Source organism: Talpa occidentalis, unplaced genomic scaffold, assembly GCF_014898055.3.
Source record: "Talpa occidentalis isolate TD23 unplaced genomic scaffold, MPIMG_talOcc4v2.1 talOcc4.2, whole genome shotgun sequence".
Classification (NCBI taxonomy): Eukaryota; Metazoa; Chordata; class Mammalia; order Eulipotyphla; family Talpidae; genus Talpa; species Talpa occidentalis.
The window spans coordinates 146,977,324-146,990,953 of record NW_023602073.1 but is presented as its reverse complement, the minus strand read 5'-3'; the positions used below and the strand labels follow the sequence as shown (position 1 = coordinate 146,990,953).

General features: G+C 41.0%; 1 protein-coding gene across 2 annotated transcripts in view; it reads right to left on the bottom strand.

Moving 5' to 3' along the window:
- SYNE1 (spectrin repeat containing nuclear envelope protein 1) overlaps positions 1-13,630 on the bottom strand; it is a 432,020-nt gene that overhangs the window by 211,174 nt on the left and 207,216 nt on the right. For both annotated transcript variants that reach the window (XM_054697946.1, XM_054697947.1), the window contains 7 exons: positions 10,339-10,695; positions 5,108-5,244; positions 4,721-4,898; positions 4,098-4,280; positions 2,276-2,419; positions 1,767-1,922; positions 174-338 (listed from right to left, as the gene is read on the bottom strand). In XM_054697946.1, coding sequence (XP_054553921.1) covers positions 174-338; positions 1,767-1,922; positions 2,276-2,419; positions 4,098-4,280; positions 4,721-4,898; positions 5,108-5,244; positions 10,339-10,695 — 1,320 coding nt within the window. The remainder of the gene's footprint in view (positions 1-173; positions 339-1,766; positions 1,923-2,275; positions 2,420-4,097; positions 4,281-4,720; positions 4,899-5,107; positions 5,245-10,338; positions 10,696-13,630) is intronic.

Sequence of the window (13,630 nt, the reverse complement as noted above, 5' to 3'; positions counted from 1 at the left end):
GAACAGTTCAGGAAAGCTGTAGCATTGCCACCCTAGGCAAACAGAGTCACACTCAGAACTTTCTGAGACTCCTGGTAGAGAGTGTGCACAGTCACCCCAGGCAAGTGGAGACCTGAGAAATTTTGAGAAAAAAGAAAGTCTGGCAATTAGCTCTCTTTCTCCCAAACACCCACCTCGAGCTTGAGCATCCTGCTGTCCAGCACGCTCTTGTCAGATGTGGGGTGGCAGTAGGACTCCAGCATGTGAATGGCGTCTGTCATCCAGTCCTGCAGCTCCTTCACCCCCAGGGAGAACTGGCTGTGCTCTGCCACAATCCTGTCCAGTCGTGACACTTTCTCCTGGAAACGACAGCAATGGTTTTCCAGCCATCTGAGCCACAGAGACCTCACAACCTAACACGACTCAAATTGTAAAGCTATTTGCTTCCTAAAACGTAGCCCCATATGCCACCCCCATATGATGCGAGTCTGAATTCACCTGAGATGTGTGAGGTACAACTGCAAGTAAAAATAGGAGAATAATTCGGTCAAACATCAGAAAAAATACAAATAATTCTAACTGGCTGCTCCTTAACTTAGTGGCTATGACTCTTTATGATAACCGTGACTTTTTCAGAATCAGTCAAATTTCTTCCTAACACTTTGTCTGGGGGATGAAGCAAGGTCATTCCCAGCATTCATTTGGCTCAGTTGATCCCACACACACTGCACGCTGCACAGTGGAGCTAGATTTTTAGGGAGACAGTCACCTGAGATCCTGTCTATCCTGAAGTCTAGAAATGAGGGCCACAAGTATGATTTTACTTATTAAGTGACAGTTATACCCAACATAGTGATGTTTTTATGAATATAGTTGCAGTTTTCAAAACACTCAAATATTTACTGATTGATATTATCAAAGTGAACTCAAAGGAATAAAAAGATACCCTTCATTCATTCCACCTTAGGTACGTCGGATTTCTAAAGACAAAAAAGAGACTTTTTCATAGAAGAAGCAGGGGTGCAAACACAGACTATTTACTCAAGTCTCAAGCTAGCATGACTGTCCGTGATGTTTACAGAGGCCCCAATGAGCAGACCACCAGCTGGTGCACACCACAACGGGTGAAGCCAAATTAAAACAATAGCAGGTGCCCACGTGCTACAACCTGAAAGGCAAGAGGGAAACATACAGACTCAATGTTGTGATCTACATGAAGCTCACGGGAGGCCTGGCCACAGGTTCAGTTAAACCAGCTGAATGTTTCTGGCATCCCATTTACTTTGTTCTAAGGTGTTTTAAAGAAATTTAATCAGTTACATGGGTTGTTGCCAATTTTGAGGCCTGCTTTAGAATCTGAACCAAATCCCTCACTCCCTTCCCTGATTACAATAAATATGAGGAATTGAGACAAATCTTTAAAAAAAAAAAACCCAAAGTCTTTATATTGAATCCACTAAGAGCTAAAGTGCTTTGAATTCAAGATTTTTCTGAAGTAATTTAAGATTCGTTAGATCCCAAACTCTGTATTTTGCCTGATGTTTATGTTTCTTGGAGACTTCAAAGCAAAAATGCTGGAGAATAAACCACTTCAGTGTTCAAGGGGCTACTTCTGTGCAATGATAGATGTGAGGACTCCCCGCCCGGGTTGAGCCCTGCCTTGCTCCTGTCCACATGAAGATAATGCCTCATGAATGCCTGATTTGAGGGGGTGCTGGGGCAGCACCCTGAGACCGCAGACCCGTGACGCGGCACCACACTCACACACAGCACATGGCGGGCATTACCTTGGTTAGATTGCTTAGCGCTAGATACTGAGAAGACAGCTGCGACACTCTGTGCATAAAGCTCTTGCTGGCAGCTTGTCCTTCCCACAGCTGCTGAGCTTTCTCTTTGAGCCTGTTGAGCTGAGGCTCGTAGCAGTTTATTTCCTCAAGGACAGACTGAAAAGCACAAGCAAGTTACTATTAAGAGGCTGGCGGGGAAGCACATGGCGGACGAAGCGTTGATCCAAAAAACACAGAAATCAAACACTGGCGAGTACTACGTGGGCCCGAGGGCTTTATTCTCTCCATGCTACACACAGTACATAACGGCGGGACAGAAACAAGTCATACCTGAGGAAAGCCAGAAAACATAAAATCTGTCAAAAATCAGGAAAGGATATGCTGATCTCAAGGTGGCACAATCTAACTCCAGAATGTTCTGCATGCACCTGAACTCACAGCTTGAGCCCTGCCCTGCTGTGCAGAAGATGGGTATCAAGACACGGCCTCACCACCCAGAGGCTAATCACCTGGAGCTTCTGCTGCTCCCTCCTCTTTGCTGGCAGATCATACAGGCGATTGCTGCTTTCATGCACCATTTTCTCAGTTTTGCTCAGCCAGTCCTGTACGGGCTCAGCACTGACTTCAAAGTCCTTCATTTGGATCTTTAGATTCTATAAGGTTTTAGACAGTGAGAGACCAAAAAAAAAAAAAAAAATGCTTTTTTTTAAATAGCAAGTCCCAAGTCCTTCACTTGACATTTAAATCCCGATCAGGCCACTACCCCCTCCCCCTCCCTTCCTCTAGTCTTGACCTTGACAACTGTATAATCTTTGCACATCCTATGAGAATTTCTTATGACTCCAGCTTTTCGAAAATAATTTTTCCCCAAATTATCCAGCCTTTTTCAGAGATCATATCCACTTCTTAAATTTCATGTCCACATTGATCTTAAATTCCTCACAGTCCCCCATTTATAATCGGCACCCTTGAGGCCCTGTTTCTGTATATGCAATTCCTCCTGCCTGAAATGCACACTGTTCTTGTCAAATTCAAAGAATGTTCCAAGGTTCAGTTAGAAAGTCAGCTCTCTGGAAACCTTGTGTGACTTGTCCAGAGTTATTGTGACTTGTCCTACTTTGAGTAACGACCATATCCTCATATACCTATTTTATATTGCAATCATCTCCTTAAATACTCTTTCCCCTTGAAGACACTGAATATCCTAAAGAGAGGGAAAAGACTAACACTTTTGTATACCTAACACAGTGCCTGGCACATAAGGCATCATGATGTCTTCATTCTTCACAGGAGTGAAGGAGGAGGGGCCGAAGTGGGAAGTAGAGAGAGAAGGCAGGAACAGACTGAGGAAGGCAGACAACTCCTGGCTCACCCTCTCTGCATACCTCTTGAACTAGGCAATCTTGCCATCAAAGTTAAATGTACTAGACTCAACAGTAGATGCTTCAGTGTTCAGGCCGTGTTGCACTAATGATCCCTGCAGGCCAAAGACTAAAGTTCTAGGCCCTGCACAATGGGCACTACTCTCCATTAAATGGAGATGTGTGGCATGCAAGAATTGCCAAGAATTCTCCTGAGAGAGAAGAACAGCAAAGGTCTTGGGTTAGGAAAGTAGTGAGGAAATACATTTTCACTTCCTGAATATTAATTCTCCATTATTATTTTTCCATCCTATATTATTTATGATTGTTATCAAATTAAGGCTTTATTCTGCGAGGCAGTGTTGTTCTCAAAGGAAAAAAAAAAAAAAACCTCTCCATGCCTCTAAATTTTCATCCAGAGAAGAGTTGGTACACAAAATAAATGATCTCACAAGAAAAAAAAAAATGGTAGTGTTAGCAGTATATTATGATTATAATACATTTAACTTAGGTGGACTTAAATAAAATGAAATTGTATAAATATTGTCTTTTGCACACTTGACTTCCAGATACCACCACCTTCATACCTGCAGTACTTATGATATTTCCTCTCATCCACAGCACTTCACAGCCCAATCTGGGTATTTCTGTTCATTCTCCTTGAACAACTTCCCACATGGAAGGATTTCAAAGAAAGGGTTAAATGCTGTGTCAAAATGTCACACAAGTTTGTTCCCTGCAGGGTGGTACACCAAGTCCACACCACACCTTCTACCACAAAAGATGCTATTTCATCCCTCAGTGAGGCTCCCACTTCTAGTGTGTGCTGATCATTATAGCTAGTTTTCTATTTATATTCTGAGAAGGATGACAGCAATTATTGATACAGGTAGTTGGATATGTTGAGAAGGTGGTCCAACTAATGACAACTATCATCAACACAGCGCATGTCCACGTGAGAGGATCCTACCTCCAAGGCTGATTCCTTCTGGTGGAGATTTGAATGAAAATTTTTCCAGTCTTCTTTTGCAGTTGCAATTTTGGCCTGGATACCATCAGCTTTGTCTTTGGTCAACAGAGTAATCAAGAGGTCCCCTTTAGACAGCATCATGTTTAGCTTGTGCTGTCCATTTTCACTTTCTGACAAAAATTCCTATAAAGCAAAACCTCAGGTTAGGCAAAAATAAAATACAGTCAAGTACACTGAGTGTTCAATTTGTTTACAGCAAGATCAAACAAAGAAATAAGCTATTTTTATTTTGCCTGAGTCTTTTTTACGCTGTCCGTACATTGGACCTAATAATCTCTCACATGACTGATATGGGTACTGGGAAAACTAAGTGAGAAAATCTGTTTGGAGTGCTTTAGCAGAAGAACTTTCATTATTGCCCAAGCCTTTACTAATATATGAAAATACATGCATTGTGGGAGTGAGTTAGTTTCTCTTCATATACACAATCAATTATTTAAAACAGGCATTTATTTGAAATTTGAGTTTCTTTAGCAAAAACTTAATCTGTTTATGAGAAGAATCTAGAAGTACCTTTTTAATCCACTGAAGCACCATTACTAGAATCAACTGATGTATCTTACCTGTATTGTCTGAAGGCTTGTTGTAACTTCACTAATATTTTGAGGTATATCAAAACATTTGGCGGTAGTGATTTTTGCATTCACCAACCATTGCTGGAAATCTTTGAATGCTCTTCGAAATCTTTGTTGTAAAATCTGCTCTTTGTTCTGACAGCCTTTGGATGCTTGTAAACAAAGACTAAAGCCATGATTTGAAACATTTAAGGGAAGAGAAAGTATGATAAACTAGATTAAAATAATGTTTGATAAAATCAACAGTTCTTAATGTATACACACACATTATTAATATATTCAATGATTTTATATTATTATTGAAATCACACCTAAAAGTACACCTCTAATTTACGTATATAAAGATATGTGAATGCCAGTACAGTTCATGCTTACCAATTATATTCTTTAATCAGCCCAGAAACCTTCCCACTGTATGAACTCAAGTCTCTCGAAAATCGACAAAGTTCATTCAGCTGAGACTTCAAGTCTTCTGTCTTAGACTCTGCTTGTTGCAGAGCATCCAGTATCTCCTATTAGGAAATAACACAGAGGAGTAAATATCGAATTGGGTAGTCTCTACCTCTTATACTATTCATGAGTACAATCACATTATATATATAATTTTAGTGAGATAAATATATAGATTCAGTAAATGAGACCTATCATCAGGATTCCCCATAGCAAAGAATAGCACTTGGCTAATATGTACTCTTTTCTAGCCATGGATGGGCACTCAGCATCAAATGCTGCCAGGTTGTCAATCGATCAAGTGCACAAACAACTTCAACGGGAATGAGAAAAAGAAAAAAGAACCTGACATGTCTAAAAACAGTCTGATTCAACCAGCAAGAGGTAAATCCACATATGCTGTTTAAAGCTGAAGAGAGGGCCTCCCTGGTGGCACAAGGGGTTAAGTCTCTACACTATGAAGCTGTCTGCAGCCACTGTAGCAAGAGCTCGATCCCCAGATGGCCAGGGAGCTACCCACATGGTGCAGCAGACCTCTCCTGTCTCGCCTGCTGCTCCCCTCAGCAGTGTATTTCATAGATCTGCCTGTTCTGCTCCCCACTCTGTCTCTGGTGAGTCCTCTCACCCCCGCACCTCTGGCCTCTACCCTAGTTCTTGATGGCATAAATAAATACATTTTTTAAAAAGATAAAGAGAAATTATTTCAAAGCAAAGAATATTTTGGATTAAAAATATATACAGTAAATGATTTTATGCAGCATATATACCTAACTTTCACTTTCAGATATCTTAAAATCACAGCTCTGATTTAACTAGTCATTCATTCATTTCATCATTTCATTCACAGAGCCTTTCAACAGTTGCCAAATATCTACAAGGTGCCAATCACTATGCTAGTTCTGGGAAACCCCCCCTCCCCCCCATAATGATGAATGGTTAATTCTTTTATCATTTTAAGGTCTATTTATTTAGTCATACAAGAACTGGCCAGATGCGCGGGAGGGTAAGAGGATTCACCAGAGAGTGCGGAACAGAACAGGAAGACTAACGAAATACACTGCTGAGGGGAGCAGCGGGCGAAACAGGAGAGGTCTGCTTCACCATGTGGGACCCTCGCCAGCCAGCCGGGATCGAACCGGCGCTGCAGAGGCTGTGGACAGCTTCACAGCATGGCACTCAACCGCCTGTGCCGCCAGGGGAGGCCCTGGTTGATCCTTAAAGAGCTCATAACTGAATGGATGAGAGATACTTGAATAACCTCAGTTCAGTGTATATCTAGCCCAAAAGAAAGTGCTGGAACTTGGTAAGTACATCTCTGAAGGCAAGGCCTTGTGCACTGAGTCACACAATGTGCTTTGCTATCAGAGTGCTCCTCTTACAGGGTTCTTACTAGCAGCAAACAAGATCCGGGTATCAAATACTTAGCACACTTCCTGGCACACTGTTAAGTGCCTAAGTTAGTAAAATTAGCAGGTAAAGGCCTTGAGATATTTAGATGGGACTGGGTAATAATGGTATTGCCAAGGTAAAAGAAAATGAAAGAGGGACAAAAAAGGTGAGTAACTCCTCAGGGAGTTGTTGCCCTGAGCTCCCTTTATTCTCAGAGCTATTTATCCAGAGATGGCCTGAGTTGGTAGAATAAACAGGTCTCCCAACAAACCAGGTCTGAGTGCATTCCTCACCCTAATAAATGGCATCTCTGTCCTCTCCCTGATCTAAATCTGAAAACTAAGTATCGTGTTGGCCTCACCCTTTTTTTCCTTTTCATTCCACGTTAGAGACAAGGAGAGCCGGCCTGGTTCACGCCTGAAAAAGCTTCTAATCAGGGCTGTGCACAGACTTGTGATGATTTCAAGTCCATGATTTGAAGCAAATTTTAGAGAAAATTGGGGTCTGAAGTTATTTGGAATGACTTGTCTTGAAGTTGGGTTTAGGACTTTCTTATTGATATGAATATATGAATATGAAGATGATGTCAAAATTGTTTTAGGGACAGTGATATCGGTGAGAATTAAAAGTCAAGTATGAGGGTCTGTGAGGACCTACTGAGAGTGTTAGGTCTGGCCAAGAGGCTACTTAGATCTTTGCTGATCTAAGTAGAACTCTCGGGAGACCCTGGAAATCAGCCCCTTTCAAGGCAAAGCCACTCTGCAGGCAGTGGTGGAAACTGGCTGTGAGGATCATCCTGCCGCCCCACCAGCGCAGGTGCTCTGGCCCCTCGAGCTCCTCAGCAGGTGCTCTGGTCCCTCGAGCTCACTTTGGGCCAGCAGCAGGACATCAGCTCCTGGTTGGCTAAGTTGACTTTTTCTAGAATCAACTGGTAGAAATGTACACCTCAACTAAATTTTATCTCCCCATTGCCTGGGGCAATTGCATGGTTAATTTTTTATTGGTTTGCAGTATGTCATTTCTGTATTGTCTTACTAAGAGGGCTTACCCTTCATGCTACTGGCTTATGTTATTATTATAAAAACTCTACAGTGAACCTGTGTCAAATACATAATCGCCACAGTCCGTTCCAGCCTAAGCATAATTTGCCAAGGACAAAACAACTTTTGTTTTGTCAGAGTGTTTTTTTGACAAAAATACTTTTGGTCTGCACCTTGACTTTCATGGTCCACATTTACATCTTCAACATTTCTTTCTGGAATGTTCTATTCTCCTTGGGTCTATTCTATAGTTTTCTCTCCTGTGTTTTCTCATTCCTCAGTAATTTTGGCTCTTAGACTTGTAACCAGTCAAGACTCAGCTTATATGGCAGAGTTCTCTGCCCTCCTTCTCACATCTTGGGCTTCTCCCCTGGGGTACATACTACTTTGTCAGCACCCATCCTGATGGGCCCACAGATATTAGACTATTGGGCTTTTTACGTAGACTGTGATTCTGAGAGGCATCTTCTCTTGGGTTAAAAATTCTTTATTTAGATTAGTGTCTGGGCTAGAGGATCCTCAAATATTGTTATTTGCAAAATTCATGACTAATCACTAGAAAGTTCCTCTCTGAAACGCTAAACATTTAACTTGTAGCTACTATTTTGCACTATATTAAATCTTGAAGGGAGAACATTATACAAACTAAAGAAACTTACCACACACCAAGAAAGTAAATCAAAGATTCAAATAAATCACTTATAAATTATATTGATATAATGATATAAAAAATTTCTAGCTTCAAGCAATTCAGCTAGTCTTTCATTATATGAATATTAAGTCATGTACTTGATATTTTAGTTAATTCTTAAGTGATTTTTCCCCCTTAAAATTATACAGGTTAAGAAAATGTCTAAATTTTCAACACCAATAGCCCCAACAGATATTAAGAGAAAGGAATTTTGCAAACACAGTAAAAATATATCTTAAACGTGATTTTGTGTAGTTTATAAATGAAGATCCATTCTGACTTTTAAAAATATTTCCTTAAATATCATAATTTAATTGCTTGTGAAGGTTTGTGATTATTTTTAGAATCATCCTCAATAACGACAAACCCTCCTTCACAGCAAAACAATGCCAGCTAAACCTAGCCATCCCAGTGTTCTGTAAAACTTTTTCTATGCATTCATGGTACTGGAGGTATTATTTCCATTTTTAAAAATTTTATATTTTTCCTAGCTTTATTGAGATATAAGTGACATACAACACTGAATAAGTGGAAGATGTACAACATATTGATTTGATAGATTTATGTATTGCAAAACCATTATATAATGCTTCCTCCTTATCCCCATCTACGTAATTTCCATTTCTTTGTGGTGAGAACATAGATTATCTTGAACTTTCAATGAGGTACCATTATAAGCAATAAGAAAACCTGAATGTTAAGAGGCAATGTAGTTTTGTTACCAAATGTGTGGGTCCTGGAGACAAATCTGGAAGGAGGTCTAAGCCAAGGGCTATGTTTTTGAATTGTTAGTGCAATTGAAAGTCCACATTTACTTTTGCATTTTCATAGATGTCACCTATTCTTTTCACGAACAGCATCAATGTAAAAAATGATAGCTATATATTTGAAATCTACCCAAATCTTTCTTTTTAAAACTTCTGCTCATTGTAATGGCAAGCAAGGAAAGGGGAACAAGCAAACAAAAAAAGAGGCAGACAGCATAACTGATTTTCTTGATGTCAGTGTGAATAATACCGATCACATGCAATAATTACCAACTTCCTTGTCTGCTTTATAGAACACTTTTCTATGCTTTATTCCAGGGCTTAAACCCAAAGGACAAGAAAGGCGGCAGAAAAGAAATAACCTAGAAATATTATAAATTAAGCAGCCTGAAGAGATGACTATAAACTTTTATTTTAGGGTATGCTGTGGTTGTTTCAAATACTTGATTTAAAGCAAGACGAAGCTGGAAATATTACATGATTTCCTTACGGGCTGCAGCTATTTTGAAATGATTGTAACATAAATAGACACAGAAGTTTACTTTACTAGAACTTCCTTTTAAGGACATCCACAACTCAGAGCATTATAAACCCACAAGTGCTGACAGCTTCCCGAGATAGTATTGAACAGTCAAAGAAAGAGGATTTCAAGCTTCTGCCCATTCTTCAAGATCCCTTTATGCTCCTCTTTCTCACATTCTGAAAAGCTGCCACGAGTTTGAAGAAAAAAAAAAAAAAAAAAACCGCTCAGGGAAAGTGACCAGTGAGCATGACATTGGGGTTCTGTTCCGGGGTTAATTCAAGCACAGCTGTCAAAGCCACACACAGGAGAGTTAGTCAGGGCGAAATCTGTAAGTTGTGCTTTAGGGACATCACCAAATATTTCTTTCAAAGACATAAACTCAATCATTCAATTGTTTGCAACGATTCCCTGGCAGGAGCTCAGCTATGACTCGCTGTCTATTTATGCCTCTCCCCACAGGCCGTGTTTCAGGCTGAATGGCTGAACGAGACATTACAAACTCTTACAACATGAGAGTCAGAAGTTTCCACCAGCAATCAGTGCTTTCTAAAAGTAAATAGTAACGACACTCCCCTAGATCTGTATTTTTACAACAGTTTGATTTATGAGAAAAGGAAACGGAGCAGATTTGCCAGTTTGATTAGGTGCATACCCAGTCCCTCTCGGTCTGACTGTTGCATACTTTTACTTGGCAAGGATTTTTGCAAGCAACAAAGAGAATCAACGTAAGCCAGAAGTCAACTTACTCGTCCTTTCTGCCAGCACTCTGCTATCTCCTGGTCTGTATTCTTGCCCTCCAGCAGGGCTAGCTGCTGAGCCCAGCTTGCCAGGAGGGCATTGAACTGCTCCAGGGCCTGGTCCAGGGCAGCCGCTTGGGCTGAGAACTCCTGCTCCGAAAGGGCCATTTGGCTCACTAGGGTCTCCAGGCTGGTCTGTGTGTGGCGCACGCTGTCTTCCCACTGCTTCCAGTCGGCCCGCAGGGCCTGCATCTCCGTGTCCATGAGCTCAAACCCACTGGCAGTTGTGTTCTGTTTCACTGCAGGAGCCAGGGACTCGACTCTGCTTAGGCGGCTTGCCCCGATCTCTCTGGAATCCATCAGCTCCTGTAATGGAATATCGCCATGGTAACCAAGGAGGCCGTGAGTCACTTGGGCTGCAAGTTTCCAAATGTGTACAGAGGGGGACCCTGTCCTGCTAGGAAGTTTTAGCCAGTGTGCCACAAAGAACCAGAATCGGTGTGTCTGCCCACCCCAACTTATAGCAGGTGGCGGCCCCCGTGAGCACCCAGGCTGGTGGCCAAGTAAGTCGAGCGAGTCACGGCACCCTAAAATATCCAAAATGGGGACCCTGAAAGCAAAACTGTTTTGAGAGAGATTGAAGTATTTGCCCGGGATGAGTTGCTCTTATAAACATGCAGATTCCTACTTCTCCTGCAGCTGAGGGCCAAGTGGAAGGATCGCAGCACAACTGCACTCTGCTCCAGATTTCTAGTCTGTTTTCTGTCTTCCACAAGATGGTGGCTTTACTCGGTGATCTACAGAGAATTAAGCTCACCTGACACGGTGCCTTAAGTAAACATCTTCATGGTAGCCAAAGGAATGGTTAATTCACAGACAGCCTTCAGAGTAACCCCTAGACGGGGCTCACTTATTATGATTATTTTTGCTTTTTAAAAACTCACTAGAAATTTAACGATTTAGCTCCAACTTTGAGGAGCTAATAACCCAAAAGGACATTCAAATATGCATTGCTGATTAGGTAAAATAGTAACATGTCTTTCTGAAAGGAGATTCTTTTATTGATATTTCTTTCACTAACTTCATCTGCTACTGTTTATATATTTACAGATCTACTGCTACAGTTAGGGATTTTTTACTATTAACACAAAATAATGTCTTTGCTCTCGCATTAAATAAAGGGAAAAGATGATAGGGAGAAAACTTCAAGAAGAAAATCAATAGCAAATTAATAAAAAAGAAAGTTAAATATGAAGCATTTTTAATAAATGACATTAAGCATAAATTGCTAAGGATTAACTAATCTATATGAGGTAGTTCATTTTTATTAGATTAGCTTGAAATAAATCTAGCTTCCACAATTACACACAGAGAACCACATTTTCGTATAGACCTCTTAAGAGTATTTGGTAATACAGTTACCCCAGCATGATCCTACCAAATCCTTACACACAGTTGATATCTACTAAACATATTCCTCCTTTTCTCAGCAACAAACACTCTGAAACTTCCTTTATTAATGCATATGGTAAGTAGTGATTTGATGAAGAAAAATTATAACTTTTTAAAAAGACCTATGTCTAACGATCAGATTTAAATACTTAAAATTTGCCTTTATGAGTGATTTCCAATTTGCAGTTCAGAGATACTTTCTAGTGCATTATCATAGTTTCCTTTGGTAGAAACATTGGGGTGTTTCAATATCTACAATCACTATTTCACTCATCCAGATCTTAAATAAGGATATCATCATCTTAAAGTGTTTTGAAAATGACTTTTGCATGCAAATTCTCCTCTGGAATTAAATGCCTTAAAATATAATATGCATACAGACACCCTTATATACATACATTCTTGGCTTTAAAATCACCTGTTCCTGGTGGTTACTCCTGGAGGTGGGCAGGGATGACATGGACGGAGAGGAGAGAGTCATTTCCTCCAAAGTTCTCTCCTCAACCCCACACCAGTCTACATACTGGACTGACCATCACTTTGGAGACACAACCTCCGCCAGGTGCCACTGTCTCCTTCCTAAATTCCAGTTATTGTTTTTATTTTTTTGCCAGCTCTTTCTTCAACATTTCTTATTTCATGAGAGCATTTTCTTAAAAAAGAAATATGGACACCCAGGGATCTCCCTGATGGTACAGGGGTTAAATCTCAGCGATATCAAGCTATGGGCAGCCACTGCAGCATGAGTTCGATCCCCAGCCAGGGAGCTGACCCACATGGCGCAGCAGACCTCTCCTGACTCACCTGCTGCTCCCCTTAGCAGTGAATTTCAGTGGATCTGCGTGTTCTACTCACCACTCTGTCTCTGGTGATTCCCCTCATCCCCTGCTCCTCTGTCCTACGTCCTAGCTCTTGTATGCATAAATAAATAAAATAAATTTTTCTAAAAAATATGGACACCCAGAAATCAATCTTTGTAAAGGAATTATCTTACTTTTCTCATACTGACATTTCAAAGCATTAGTGCATCCTTGCTCTTTCTGTCCCAACCTACCATTCCCTCCCCAGTCTGTGTCATCCCCTTGCTCATCTCACCAGGCTGTTGAAAGGGGGCTCTGTGATTGTCAGATTGCCTAGCTCTCAAAAGAGTGGTCATTTTTTGGCATCTTGGTGCCTCTGTGATGGCGACTCCCTCCTTCCATAGGGGATTGTGGGCAACACACCTTCCTGGTCCTCCTCTTATCATTGCTCCTCTCTTTGCTCCCCTTCCCTTCTAAATACTCTTCTGCAATCGCTTGAATATTGGAAGTTCCCAGATCTCAGACCATGTCCATCGTGCTGTGTGTTTTATACATAGATCTTGGCTTCATTTACTCTAGGGGCTTCAGCACAAATGTTATGCAGATCACTCACACTCTGTGTCTTCATTCTGATGTTCCAATCTGAAATTCAGACTTGAATGTTCAACTGCCTCCCAGAAGTTACCACCTGGCAGTCCGAATTCCACTATTCACCATTGACATCCTCCCTGCTGCCCCTCCGTACCCCGTCTCCTCTGCATATATTCATCTTCCTCCAACAAACACAACTCCGTTGTCTCTGGACAAAGACTTGGCCACTGCCCTTGACTCTTCCCACATCTCCAGTTAAATCACTCACTTGCCAAATCCATTGGATTTTCTTTCCAAGCACATTCTGTGTGCCAAGCCCAGTGCTAAAGGTTTCATGTGCATGATGCAATTTCATGCTAAAAACTACTCTGTGATGCTGGTACGACTGTTTTTCTTACTTTACCAATTAAAAGTTGGAGGCTTGAGGAAATCAAGTGACTTGCTCAAAGACAGAGAAA